The sequence below is a fragment of the Podarcis tiliguerta genome (assembly GCF_965153285.1).
Source record: "Podarcis tiliguerta genome assembly, chromosome: 3".
NCBI lineage: Eukaryota > Metazoa > Chordata > Lepidosauria > Squamata > Lacertidae > Podarcis > Podarcis tiliguerta.
The window spans coordinates 17,838,339-17,853,587 of NC_139536.1; the positions used below are offsets into that span (position 1 = coordinate 17,838,339).

The following is a 15,249-nucleotide window of genomic DNA, read 5'->3' on the forward strand; positions in this document are numbered from 1 at the left end:
GACAGTCCTGAAAGACCTACATTGGCTCCCTGTACGTTTCCGAGCACAATTCAAAGTGTTGGTGTTGACCTTTAAAGCCCTAAACGGCCTTGGCCCAGGATACCTGAAGGAGCGTCTCCACCCCCATCGTTCAACCCAGACGCTGAGGTCCAGCGCTGAGGGCCTTCTGGTGGTTCCCTCACTGTGAGAAGCCAGGTTACACGGAACCAGGCAGAGGGCCTTCTCGGTAGTGGCGCCCACCCTGTGGAACACCCTCCCATCAGATGTCAAAGAGATAAACAACTACCAGACTTTTAGAAGACATCTGAAGGCAGCCCTGTTCAGGGGAATTTTTAATGTGTGACATTTTATTGTATTTTTAATCTTTATTGGAAGCCGCTACCCAGAGTGGCTGGGGAAACCCAGCCAACTGGGCAGGGTACAAATAATAAATTACTATTACTATTACAGTGCCTTCTGCATTACAACATTTGCCTCCCACAGCCCTTTGATGCTGACAGATATCACCCCAAACCTAAAACAGTTGCTCACCACCAGTGACAGACCCTTCAGTAGATATATGGTCAGGGGAACAGCTCCTGTGGCAGGCCCAGATGCCAACTCTGACAACTCAGGCTGTGTATATACCACACATTTAAAGCTGTGGCTGTTCCCCAAATAATTATGGGAACAGTAGAACTACAATAATGGGTGGAGGGGGAAGGGGGGAAGGGGGCAAGTGCCACTCCAACAAGACCTTTCCCCCCATTGCTCCTCCATTGCTTGACTCCTGTCATTGACATACATTTTATTTCAGAGATCTTAACATAGGAAGCAATTTGCTGATGTAGGAATATGCTTTGCCCCTTCTCTATTCTTTAAGGTTTAAATAACTTTCAAGCAGCCATCCTGGAGCAAAGGAACTTCAAAAGGAGACTGCCACGTAAAAGCATTAAACTACCATACCCTCAGAGTCCCAGTGCTATCACTAGTATACCAAACTGAGACAAAGGAGTCTTAGCTTATTGTATATATTAATCGGCTTATCAGTGCCGGGATATCTGCCATCAGAAATCACTGTCTGTACTTTCTTGTGTTCCATTTCTCTCTTACCTCATTTCTTACAATCCCCACCTCTACCCAACCAGGCATATATGCAGCTGCAAATCCAGATAACACTTAATGAATCTATCTTATCTATTGTCCATGGAAACTTAAGCCATAATAAATTTGCTAGACTTCATCAAGGTGCTGCAACAGGACTCTCTGGGCTGGTGTTTTGCATAACCTCCCTATTCAACTTGTTTCAGTTCTGATTCATATTCCTATAATTCAAAGGCACTCCCTCAATGCTAATATTTTTCTTTCCTTTCCTTTCGGTTTCTCCAGTTCCTCAAGCGTTCTCTTCCAAGAACCAAAGCCACAGAAGAGAAACAGAACTGAGCAGGTCTTTAGCGACATGAAAGGAAAACAAAAAATAAGCGAGGCAGGTCTGGAAACGAAAGAAAGTAGGCAAAACTTGTCATTATTATTATTTGAGCAATTGCTACCGCATGACATACCCACATGGACTATAAATGTAAATTGACTTCTAGTGTCATTAGTAATTGTATGCAGGCTATATTCTGTGTGATCTCTGTGTATTTAAAAATACAAAACACAAAGGAGGCCTGTGACACCTAAGAAACGAGAAACACAGGAAGCTGTGCAGGTGGGAGATTTGTGAAATAAAGTGATGGGAATGCATAGGTTTGTGATGAGAGGGGCTCGTTTCTAATCTCAGACCAATTTGCAGTAGGCAGAGACAACACAATCTTATCCCCTTATTCTGCTTTTGGACTAGATCTCAGTAAGTTAGTGGAACAAAGGATACAATGGCTGTTCAAACCAATGTCAAGAAAAGAAGGTGGACCCCACTTTTGGCTTTACTTTCAGATCAACGGCACTTTGGAACGCCCTCCCTAGTGAAATCCGGCAGGTGCCTTCACTGTATTCTTTTTGGCCCCTTCTGAATACATTCTTACTGAGTCTACCTTCCCTGGGAAATTTAGAAAAATTGTATGAGTTAATTTGTTTTTAGCACAGTTGCTGTATGGCTAAATAAGCAATGAGCAATAATTTTATTGTTTCGGAAACAAGCGGCATGGACATCTTATGAAATGAATACATACATACATAATGAGAAATTATTTATTTAATTTGTATACATTCCCTTCACCCACAGATCCCAGCCTGGTTCACAGCATAAGAACAGAAGTTAAAAACACAAAATACATGACAAAAACCAGTGAAACCTGGATAGCTTCGTTGGTTAGAGCGTGTTGCTGGTAACACCAAGGTTGCAGACTCATGCCCATATGGAACAGCTGCAAATTCCAGCTTTGCAGGGGGTTGAACTAGGCATTCCTCACTTCCAACTCTACAATTTTATTCTGTTCCCCCCCCCCACCTGCAAATGCGTTCATAGGCTGCCTCCTGTTTTCGATCTTGGCTGCATTTCTTAAAAACTGTGATCTACGCGCACACATCCAACTCCTAGGGAACCCGGTCCCACCCCCAAATAAATATTTGAGGGGGCCCAGCGGGCCTTACCTGTCCCCCTCCCCAATATTTTATTCAAGTGGACACCCCTGCACACATACGCATATTTTATAGGGATTCCTCGAGCAGGTGTGCAAAGGGCGCAGGTGACAAAGCAACACGAGCCGCTGAGCTGCCGCCCTCCGGCTTGGAAACAGTAGACGGGGGGGGGGCGGTGCACACGCAAGAGGTGGGGGGAGGAGAGAGGCGGGGCCCGGCAGGGGGTGTGCCCGGCGCTGCGCCCTTTGATTGGCGAGCTGCAGGGTCGAAGGGGCGGTGCCGGGGCTGCCCCTGCTGGGCTGGCTGCCGGGGCTTGTTGCGCGCAGCTGCCCAGACGCGGCTGCAGTAGTAGCAGAAGCTCTACCGGCTGCCAGGCGCGCGCTCGTGGATCTGCGCGCTCTCCTTCCCGTCCGTGGGCGCCCGCAGTAGCCTCTGTGCTCTCGCCATGGTGGACAGCATCTACCGGACCCGCTCCCTGGGCGTGGCGGCCGAGGGGCTGCCGGACCAGTACGCCGACGGCCGCGCGGCGCGGGTCTGGCAGCTCTACATCGGCGACACGCGGAGCCGCACCGCCGAGTACAAGAACTGGCTGGTGTCGCTGCTGCGCGCCCAGCGCTGCAACACGGTGCTCGACGTGGCCTGCGGCACCGGGTGAGTCACACGGCAGCAGCAGCAGGAGGAGGCGGTGCTGGGTGCTGGATCATGACCCAGCTTGAAGGCCTGGGCTCCCTTCTCCACAGGGGGGCTTGTGTCTCAGGGTGGTCTAATCTGGATCCGTGCACGCAGCAGCTGATCAGGACCTCCCCCCCCCCCATTGAAAGCACATGGCTCGACACTCCGCACCCAAGAATCCTGGGAACTACAATTCCCAGCACCCTCTAACAAACCACCACTTCCCAGGATTCTTTGAAGGCGTGCGCTTCATCGCATGTGCTTTAAATGAAAGGAAAGCCCCCCCCCCTTGCTTTGTTGTGGGAGAGGCGCCCCCTCCCGCTTAGGAATATGACACCCTGTCAGTGGGGATTTATGTATAGGCTAAGTAGGCTGAAGCCTAGGGCCTTAGATGCACTTTCTTCAAGAGGTAAGTTTAGGATAAAATCCTTTATTCCTATATTAGATGTGCTGTGTACAGTGATGTTGCACAATTGTTTTCCATTCTTGCTATTCTGATAGCATCTAAGCAAGAAATTCAGCAAGGTGTTGAACTGTTGGTGGAAGCACACCCAGAAGATACTGACCTGAAACCTATTTAACTTTGCACTTTCACCTGTACATGAGATAAAGCCATAGGCTTACAGCAGAGCACTCTGTCTCATACAGACCTTTATCAAATTATGTACAAGGAAAAATTTCAGATGGCCTTTCCTAATGTGGAAACAATCTTGCGGCTATTTCATAGCTTTATGGTCACTAACTGCTTTGGAGAGAGTTGTTTTTAAAGACTCAAAAGAATTTTAAAAAATGAATTAAGGGCCACGATTGTAGACTGGGGGGGGGGCACATTGAAAGTGACAAACGCAGACAAATTTTGATTAAGTTTTCTGATGTCCTTTAGAGGAGAAATTGTGAACTGCAGAATTTTAAATATCCATCATCATTCTTGGTTTCGCTCAATTTTGTTTATAACACTCTTCCATTTTCTTCTAGTTGTGAGGCTGGGGGATTGGGAGGGGCCTCACAAGTGCAGTAGCCTAGGGCCTCACATCATCTAAATCCAGCCCTGCCTGCACTTTTTAATGTGCTGTGACCGGTTCCCATGCTCCTTGCCTCAGCTCTCGTCTCCTCCTTCATTTATTTACTTAGTAAATTTGTATACCGCTCTCCATTTGAGGATCACAGGGCAGTTTACAGTATCCCGCTTTCTGGCTTTCTCCTTCCATTGTTTAAAAGGCAGGCCTTGCCACCCGTATCTCTCCCGGTGGGGAATTTAAACACATCTTAACCTCCTGTGATCATTTGACCAGGCAGGCTTAAAAATGAAAGCTATTCTTTTTGGTAATTTTAAGTGTTCTGGAGTGATTATTTCTCATCTGACTGGGACTCCTCCCCACTGTGAATACCAAGCACGGATGTAGGGGCACAGATGGTAAAGCATGAGGCACTTAATCTCAGGGCCATGGGTTCGAGTCTCAGGTTGGGGAATAGATTCCTGCATTGCAGCGGGTTGAGCTAGATGACCCTTATGGTCCCTTCCGACAACTCTGTGATTTTATTATCTGCTCTCACTACTGGATAGCAATGCAAGGAACTGCTGTTCTGAGTTTACTTGGGGGATTATTTAATCCACATACCTGAACACTTTTATCTCATGCAGTGTGGACTCCATCATGCTTGTTGAGGAAGGATTCAGGGTCACTAGCGTGGATGCGAGTGACAAGATGCTCAAATATGCCCTGAAGGAGAGATGGAACCGCCGAAAAGAGGACGCTTTCGACCATTGGGGTATTTTACCTATTTTTATTAAAAATCTTGCATCCCGCCTACTTTTCAAAAGAAGCCCAAGGCGACTGACAAAACCAAGCATTGCTGCAATGTTGAAGTGTCTAGCATTCCCCATCCCAACCTGTCATTAGATCAAAATGTTAACGCAAAATAGCAGTACCCCAGTTGCAAAGCTCCTGAGCAGCTATCAAAATGAAAACATCCTAATAAACCTATAATAATAGTAGAGCTGAAAAATAACCACCTGAAAGTCTTTTTGTGTTGTGTGCATTCTGTGTGTAATAATTTTTGACAGCCACATTTTTAGCAGCTGGGTGGAACAGAACAGTGATGAGGCCTGACACCTCGTCTTGTGGCAGGGTGTTCCACAGGGTGGGCACCACCAGAAAAAAGGGTCATAGATACCTGTAACTCACAGGGCCCCAGAGCATGAGGAGAGAAGCATACAAAATAAAATCTTGTCATCGTTGGTTAAGACAAACAACTGACCAAATATTTTTTGGCTGATTTACCATCTGCTTTGTTACATGTAAACAGATTTGCTTTGCTACTAAAACCGATTGATAGATAGTTTCTTGGGTATGTTCCATGTGGAATGGCACAAGTTTAGGAGGAAAGGCAAGGTAGCAATTTGATTAATAATGCCCTTATTAATAAGCTTAATAAAAGTGAGATAGTATTTTCTGCAGTAACACACCAGGAAAATAAATATCACCTCAAAGTGAACATGTGTACCTTTAAATCTCAATCCCATTTATTAAAATTTGCCTTGGCAGCTTAAAAGGATAGAGCTTCTGAAACTTTAGTTGCTTATTGCATCATACAATAAATCCCAGGTTTGCTCTAAACACTGCTGTATTATTTTAGTAATTGCTTGTGGTTTGTTAATTTTGTTTGCTGCTGCACTTGAGTCATAATTATCTGTAAGCTTCTTGCTAAGGATGCAAACATGTAAATCAGAATTGTGGCCCAAGCCAGTAACATCTGCAGTTGTTCTTGCCCTGGGTAGCTGAGGAGTCAAATTGTGAACACTTCAAATAATTGGGGTTCGGGCATCTCTTGAAAGTTCTGCTTGCATTTGTTAGCAAGCAAGTTTATGTATACAGGCCGAAATATGATCAGTGCTGCTGAAGCAACTGGCAGAATGTCAATGCCGTAATGAGCTCCTTGTTGACACATCCCTTTTCCAGGACTAAACTTGGTGTGGTCTGGTGTTTGTGTCTTTGCCTGGCTTGTTTACCTGCAAAGGGCGCAAGGAGACGCTCCTCTCAGCCCCATCTTTGGCCTGAAATAAGAGTATGGTGCCCCTCCTGACTTCACAATATCGTGTAATTATATGAAACCCGATCAGTGAAATTTAAACACCTTTGGGTGTTTAATGCCGCAGCGAGACTCCTTACAGGGTCTTCACTGCGAGATCACATTCATCCGGTGCTATACCAGCTGCACTGGCTCCCGGTGGAGTACAGGATCAGGTTTAAGGTGCTGGTTTTAACCTTTAAAGCCCTATACGGCCTAGGACCCTCGTACCTACGGGACCGCCTCTCCTGGTATGCCCCACAGAGAAACCTACGCTCGTCAAATAAAAACATCCTGAAGGTCCCAGGCCTCAGAGAGGTTAGGCTGGCCTCAACTAGAGCCAGGGCTTTCTCGGCTGCGGCTCCAATCTGGTGGAACGCTCTGTCACAAGAGACTAGGGCCCTGCGGGACCTGACATCTTTCCGCAGAGCCTGCAAGACAGAGTTGTTCCACCAGGCCTTTGGTCAGGTCCCAGCCTGACTCCCTCCTCTGGCAACCTGCACAGAATTTTGCTCAACGGTTGCCATTAATTTGATTTTAATTAATTTTTATAATGGAATGTTTTTAGAATGTTTGATTATTTGATTGTTTGATTATTTAATTGTTGTTAGCCGCCCTGAGCCCGGCTTCGGCTGGGGAGGGCGGGATATAAATAAAAATTATTATTATTATTATTATTATTATTTGTGTGATTTACGATATATGGAGAGGGGAATAAATAGCACCCGGTTCACAAAGAAGTATTGCCTTGATGCTTAAGAAAAGAGTTTGACTCTTGGATCAATTCATCTACTTCAACGTTGGTGCTTACATGTACAAGCGTCTCAAATTGTCCATGCTGACTCTGTGATTAGGACTGTATGTGTAAACAACTACAACTAATAATAAATTCTGTACTGAAATAAGCAAAATTTGGCAAGCTGCAAGTTACACAAATAGTGCAGGTTCCCATAATTTGTTTTGGGCCTGTGATCTGCATGGCAATGAGCTCTACAGGGCACTGAAGCTGTGCCTTAGTGCCAATGGAATTCTTACTGAACTCCACTCCATCTTCAAAGATTTCTCCAAATTTTGGAGATTTTAAACAACAACAAACTATTATCTGAGCTGCAAGGGCTAAGAACTTCTGTTCTTTTTGATTATTAAAACCTGAGTTCCTGAGTTCTACAGCTAGTGCCTTTTCTGCATTTGCATGGAAACAACAGATTTGAAACAGCCTAGTCGGTGATCTTCAGAATTCTGTTAAAATCTAATTTCCTATCTTCTTCTTCTCTGGCGATCACTCGTAGCCGAATAAGATTGTCTTCCATAAACAAAGTTTTAACAATGAGTCCGTAAGTGACTGGAGGCCCATTCTGGATCCACACGTCCTTCCACAGTGGGGACATTGGTTTCCAGGCGGGAGTTGATCACGGTGTAAATTTGCCAAGCGTGCCTTCCTCTTAGCACGTTTCTCCCTTGCGTTCTGAGTTCGAGTGTCTACAAAGCCCATGACACCTTTGGTCAAGGCTGTTCTCCAACTGGAGCGCTCACAGGCCAGTGTTTCCCAGTTGTCAGTGTTTATACTACTTTTTTTAGATTTGCCTTGAGACAGTCTTTGAACCTCTTTTGTCAGATTTCCTATAGAGAAATGTCGTTGTCTGACTCCTTTCCTTTTGCCTGCTGGTCACAAGTGCCCAACTCAGTTTTCAATGCATCTTCTTTTTACCGTATTTTTTGCTCTATAAGACTCATTTTGTCCCTCCCAAAAAGTAAGGGGGAATGTGTGTGCATCTTATGGAGCGAATGCAGGCTGCACAGCTATCCCAGAAGCCAGAACAGCAAGAGGGATTGCTGCTTTCACTGCACAGTGATCCCTCTTGTTGTTCTGGCTTCTGAGATTCAGAATATTTGTTTTCTTATTTTCCTCCTCCAAAAACTAGGTGCGTCTTGTGGTCTGGTCCGTCTTATAGAGCGAAAAATATGGTAATTAGAGGTGATGCTGGCTTTCAGGTTCCTTCCTGCACTCAGATTGACCTGGGGCTAAATGGCATCTGCAAGTTGCATCATTTTGGGGTATTGCCAGCTGACGCCAAGTGGGCTTGTCATCAGAACAGAACGGGGACATGGGTAACCCAGCCACTGGGTTCTGGCTACTGCATTTGTGGAAAGCAAAGCGATATTAGCACCTGGGGAAAGATGAGCTTTGGCTTTAATTTAATTTAGTAATTTTTTTTATGACCACAGCAGCAAATGAAAGCATGTACGAATTGGTTAAATGCTGAAACATCAAAGTAGGTGCTGTGAGCCCATGGGAGGATCTGAATGCCACACAGGAAAAGCTGGAAGATCACTTGCAGCTGGGAATTGCAAGTGGGGAGAGCGCGGTTGCATGCAGGACCTGCTTGTGGGTTTGTCTCTCAACACAATTCCCAGTACAAAGACTCCATACTCGTACCTTCCTGATCCAGGTATAAAAAGGAATACAGCAAACCACATATAGCCACAGCAAGATGGAGAAAGCTGGAAGTTTCCATCCTTGGCTGTTAATGCCTATGCCAACCCCTCCCCCCCACCATAATACAGTGTTTCTCAAACTTCTTGGACTACAACTCCCATTGTCCCTGACCACTGGTCTGCTAGCTAGGGGTGATGGGAGTTGCAGTTTGAGAAACACTGCCTTAATCGCACTTTCAAAGAGTCTCAGCAGCAAATTGCAGGGGGAGAGAAACCTGGGGATTATTTTCATGCTTAGCACATTGTATTTCGTAACAGATAAGAGGCTTCCCAACTAAGTGCCTTTTTTCTTTAAGGTGGCACTTTTCACTATCCTTCTGCACGAGGAACGTAAAATCCTCCAGCTGCAGAAAATGTGAGGAGGCAGAGGGTTGGCTAGAGAAAGAAGAACTCTCCTCCGTGTGTTCAATGCACTTTTTTTGTTTTGTTCCACAGTCATCGAGGAGGCGAACTGGCTCACCCTGTCACAGGACCTAGAGAAGCCTGGCAAGGGCTTTGACGCTGTCATCTGTTTAGGAAACTCTTTTGCACACCTCCCAGATTTTAAAGGTGAGTGTTGCAAGGCTGGTTACATGCTCCTGGGGTCAGTAAGCACTGTCCAGTGCTATAGAAAGTGTTGAGTGACTGAGCCTTCTAGCCATGATGGCTATGCTCTCCGATGGTCAGAAGCACTAATGCTTCTGTATACTGGTTGCTGGAAACTGCAGGATGGGAGAAGGCTCTTGTGCTCTGGTCCTTTGGTTCCCCACAGGTTTCCGGGTGGCCACTGTGAGAACACGATGCTGGACTGGCCTGATCCACCAGGCTCTTATTGCATACTTTCCTTCAGAGCCCTTTCTTCAGGCTACCCATAGTTAAGAAGATGGTGGGCGATTGGGAAGTGATCCATAAAGAATTGAAAAAAATGTTTAAATGTACTTCCCCTCCAAAAAACACCCAGAGTCCTTTCTGTTGGGGATAATTCAGACCAAAATTCCCAGGTGTCAAAAAAGGTTATTTATGTATGCCACTACTGCGGCCTGTGTTTTGTTAGCCCCAAAATGGAAAACGAGCGAGGTCCCAACCAAACAAGAATGGCAACTTAAGCTGACAGGGTATGTGCAGCTTGCAGACTTAACATATAGAATAAGAGAACAAGAAGAACATACGTTTAGAGAAGATTGGAAAACGTTTATTGCATATATGGGAAATAACTCTTTGCAGCTGAAAATGTTGGCAACATTAAGATCAATCCAACAGTGTAAATAAGTTTTGATGGGTGTAATAATGGAATACTGAATGGTATAGTTTTTGTAGAATATGCAGGGATTTATGATATGTAAAATGGACCATGGAAAGAGAAGGGAAGTCACGGATATCTTAAGGATGTAAAAACGAGTGCTTTAAATTGTTAAAACAGAAAATTTAATGGAGCACCAAGAAGGAAAACAATACAATGTCTCAGTTTCCAGAGGGGCATCCCTTATGAAGTGCTTGAGATGCCACAGGACTCCTTTTTATGTGTGAAAGCAAGCTGATATTCGAGCAAGGACCCAATACACCTCAGATTGGTTGAAGTACCGGTGGGGAGCCTGCGACCACCCAAATGTTGTTGGACTACACTTTTATTCATCCCTGCCCATTGGCTATGCTGACTGGGGCTGATGGCGAAGTGGAAGTCCAACTAGATATGGAGGGCTGCAGATTCCCCCAACCCTCCGTTAAGGAATCTCACACACATAAGTCCATCTGATCTAGACTGGGTGTAAGACCAGTGAAGAAGAGTTGTGTCTGTGGCGGATAAAAGTCTGTTAAAGTGGGAGACATTTAGGTGGTCACCAGGAATATAACTGGAAATAAGGCCAGGAAAAGTAAGAAAAGGCGCAGGTTAGACTGCAGGGCTTATCCGAAACCCCATTGCTTTTTAACACCTTGCTCCTTGGTGATAGCCTTTTTCTTTTTTCTTCAAATTATTATTATTAATTTTCCAAATTATTACAAATCAAGCCAAATTTTCTTAAAATCAGGTTTCCCGCTCCTGTTGCAAACATATGTTGATCATTTCCTTCCGTAGCTGCATCACCTCCTGTTTAATGTCCAATTATCGTGATAACCTTTTTCTAAGGCTAACTTGAGCAACCAGAATCCACAGCAATTATCTCTAACCTCATGTACCTGTCCGTACAAATACACACTGTGGCTGACCTGTAAGATAATCCCAACTCTTACCATGCTTCTTGAGGTTAATTGCATCTGCTGCATTTGGAAGCTGCATATTGCAAGGCAGGAAGAGCTGGCCACACCTCCCCTCCAGTTCCTATGAGCTGCCCCTTCCAGGTGCGCTTTCATGTCTAGCTATGTTGTGCTGGGGCTTAGAATTTGTCCAAAGCAGCAGTACAGCCCATCTACTTTGCAGAGACATTCTTTACCACAGAAACTTGCAGGTAATTGTTTTTTGGGACAACAGGGTCTCTTGCAACCTACCCTAAACATGTTTGTTAACTTCAAATATCAGCACTGCTTTTCATTTTTAAAAAGCAGTGTGCATATTGATTTTAATGTTCTTTTTGATCACTAAAACAAAAACCAGATGGAAAACTGGAAGCAGCAGCAGCAGCAGGAAACAAAACAGCCAACTATGATGGCAGAGCAAAAAGAAAGGAAGATATTAACCTGCCTTCTGAAAAGGAAGGTTGAATAATGAATGCCAATACTGTTTTGGGGCTGCCACAGAAAAGGCCCTGCTTCTTTTTGAGGCTAGTCTATACTACATAAAAGATGGAACATTTAGCAGGGCAACATTGGTAGATCTCAAATGCTGGGTTTATATGATGCTCTCAAAACCCAGAATCAACATCGTCCTAGTTTGACAATGAAGAAAATATATGACCAGGCCTCTCAGGTTTTATGCATATGTGAAGAATCTCTCTCTAGCTGCAGTAAGGAATTTAATTCGTAGTTGTCTCTTTTCCTAGGTGACCAAGCTGCCCATAAACAGGCTCTGAAGAACATTGCCAGTATGGTGCGTCCAGGTGGCATCCTTGTCATTGACCACCGTAATTATGACTACATCCTGGAAACAGGCTGTGCCCCACCTGGGAAGAACATTTACTACAAGGTACTTCCTATAAATGGGACGCGGGTGGCGCTGTGGGTTAAACCACAGAGCCTAGGGCTTGCCGATCAGAAGGTCGGGGGTTCGAATCCCCACGACGGGGTGAGCTCCCGTTGCTCAGTCCCTGTTCCTGCCAACCTAGCAGTTCGAAAACACGTCAAAGTGCAAGTAGATCAATAGGTACCGCTCCAGTGGGAAGGTAAAAGGCGTTTCCGTGCGCTGCTCTGGTTCGACCCCAGAGTCGGTCACGACTGGACCTAATGGTCAGGGGTCCCTTTACCTTTACCTTTACCTCCTAGAAATAGGTCTTTTGCCAAAGCCTTGCAGTAGTGATGGTAGTAGCCCTTTTAATAAAGGGAAAACATTTCTACGACTTTCATGCTTCCAGCAATCAATTCAGACAGAGAACATGGTACCATTCTGCATTGTACACCCCACCTTGAATGCAGCTCCATGCCCAAAAGAGACAATTCAGGGGCAAAGGAAGTGCATTCAGGAAAATGCATCTAGCATAGTTATTTCCCAAATGGCCTAGGCTAGCACACACAGTGAATTTTACAGGTGGAGGAGACACCTGCATTGCACCTGCATTCTGAGATGGTTTAGTCTCATAAAGACAATATGAAGTTCTCTGGGTGTTTGAGCCAGCATTTGGACTGGCACCTGTCCTGGGTTCATAATCAGAATGGGAATAGCTCCTATGTGTAATTTTTATCTGTATCAACACTAGAGAGAAGGGAGGGGTTTTATGGGGAAGATGTGTCCATTGCATAGCCTGGACTAGGATTGCATTGGGCTAATCACAATGAACTAGTCAAGAATGCACCCAACAAGAAAGGGAATGAAAACTGGAAGTTTATTTTTTCTCTTTCCCCCCACCTCTGTCCTAGAGTGACTTAACCAAGGACATCACAACATCTGTACTTCTTGTGAACAACAAACCGAGCATGGTGACGCTGGACTATACAGTGCAAGTGCCGCCCGAGGGGAATGATGGAAGCCCGGAACTAAGGTATGTTCTGTTCAGACCTTGTATGCTATCCAGAGCCTTCAGCCTGATAGCAAATGTGGGAGAACCCAGCTACTTGGAAAGGCTGGGTGGGAGCTAACACATGTCTGGGTCCAGATCAGCCAGGGCTGATCTGCTCTTGGGGCCTGCTACTAAGAACCATCAGATTGGCAGATATCAGAATCACGGCCTTTTCAATGGTGGCCCCGCAGCTTCCTTCCTTTAGTTGTTTATGCCCTGCTCACTGGTGGCTTTTCATACACTTTAAACTCTACTTGTTGGCTTCATGTTTTAGGCAAGTCAGTTGGTTTTGTTTAATGTTTTATTGTTTGATATATTGCATGATGCCTTGTACGGGTGTTACCTGAAAAGGCAAGATAATCGTTAAATGGGCTATAACTAGAAGATACCCATGCCATATCCAGCCTTGTTGAAAAAACAGCTCCCAGCCAATAAGATTCTCTTCCTTTATATTGGCTCTGAAAGATGGAATCACTGGAGATTACAGCCACATCCGAGGCACTTACCTGAACACGTGGCAGCTTAAATTGAGGAACACCCCAAGGCACACCAGCAGCTCTTCAGCTATTTCTGCAATTAGCTCAAAAGTATGAAAGAGCTTCTAAGACTTGTTCAATCTACACCTGTCCCTGTGACTGGAAATTGTGAGATGTCTCAGTTCCCGACTAAGAAGGAGGGTTTCTAAGTGCATTCATTCAAATGTGCTTTGAATGCCTTCACCCCTTTGTGCCAACCACACATGCGTCTGTCCCTCACCTCTGGTTTAACATGCTTGCGTGTGCACCTCTGCCCCTAGTTTAACCCTTCACATTCCTATTCAAAGGTGAAACCCAATCACATTCTGTTAAGAAAAGGATGTTTGCGTAGGAAAAGCAATACTGTGTGATCCAACAAATATGCATGGCTAGAGTACAGCTTAATGGGATGCGGGTGGTGCTGTGGGTTAAACCACAGAGCCCAGGGCTTGCCAATCAGAAGGTTGGCGGTTCGATTCCCAGTGATAGGGTGAGCTCCCATTGCTCGGTCCCTGCTCCTGCCAACCTAGCAGTTCGAAAGCACGTCAAAGTGCAAGTAGATAAATAGGTACCACTCCGGCGGGAAGGTAAATGGCGTTTCCGTGCACTGCTCCGGTTCACCAGAAACTGGCCACATGACCCGGAAGCTGTATGCTGGCTCCCACGGCCTGTAAAGCGAGGTGAGCACTGCAAGCCCAGAGTCGTCCCCGACTGGACCCTAATGGTCAGGGGTCCCTTTACCTTTACCTAGAGTACAGCTTATCCAGCTTAGGGAGGATGCAGAGATCTTTGCATGTTTTATTTTTAGCAATAAACCAAACTTTCTTCAGCCCAAGTGGTGGTGGGGCCAGAGGCAAAGCAAGAAATGTGGGCTGCAAAGGTTAGGTTTCTTTCCATCCTGGCAAGCAAGAGACAGGTATTTCAGCAAGGCAAAATAACTTGGAAAGGTGTGGAGCAGGGCTAGTGATTGGTGTGGCCTGGATGGTGAGTTTGGCCTCTGGGCTGGAGATTTCGCCCTGTCTACAGCTTAAAAAGTAAAGGAGCGCTGATTCTCCAGGTTGAACCATCACCCCACTGCAATCCCTTATCACTGAAAGGGATAAAATCAGCTGTACAGCCCTCTACTGCAGTCGCTTCAAGGTTGGTGATGAAACAGCACAGAGAATTAGTGTGGCAGCCAAGATCTGTAGCGGGAGATTTAGGAACCAGAAAGCAAGAGGATGCTGGATGGGTAGTGCACCTGCTACATGTATACACAAGTAAGATTTCTGAGGGAAGCTGCCGAGCAGACAGCTGCTAACGTTTCTTTTGTGTGTGTCTCACCAGCCAGTTCCGCCTCTCCTACTACCCCCATCGCCTGGAGCCTTTCACAGAACTGCTGAAAAACGCCTTCCAGTGCCCATGCGAACACAGCGTCTTGGGGGACTTCAAGCCTTACACCCCGGGCCAGCAGTACAGCCCATGCTATTTCATCCATGTGGTGAAGAAAACTGGCTGAGAATGATTCCGCAGACGACTCCAGCAGGCGCAGATGGTTTCTCTTCAGCTGCTGGAGCGGCCAGTGGGGGTGCAAGCGGCAGTGAATGTGCATAAGAGGTACCTGAACCCGAAGAGGAAGTTCTTGAAGGAGTCTTTCCCCACCCCTCCATCTTGCCCTTTTCTAAGGGGGAAATCTAGTTAATCTGCTTTGGGAGACTGGAGGAGCCGTTGCTCAAATCAGGGAGCTCTTGAGGGAAGAAGGTGGCAATGGCTTGCTTTGCATCTGAATCATATGCAAGGTCACATGAGCTTACTAAACTTTGTTTCTTGATAAC

The 15,249-nt window shown here is 45.7% G+C and overlaps 1 protein-coding gene across 1 annotated transcript; it reads left to right on the top strand.

Moving 5' to 3' along the window:
• Positions 1–2,835: 2,835 nt before the first annotated feature.
• Positions 2,836–15,248, top strand: LOC310674169 (glycine N-methyltransferase-like). Its single transcript, XM_083433154.1, has 6 exons — positions 2,836–3,210; positions 4,874–5,001; positions 9,232–9,345; positions 11,751–11,893; positions 12,781–12,902; positions 14,762–15,248. The coding sequence occupies exons 1-6, from the start codon at positions 3,005–3,007 to the stop codon at positions 14,931–14,933; spliced, it is 885 nt and encodes a 294-aa protein (XP_083289280.1). The 5' UTR covers positions 2,836–3,004; the 3' UTR covers positions 14,934–15,248.
• Position 15,249: the final 1 nt, after the last annotated feature.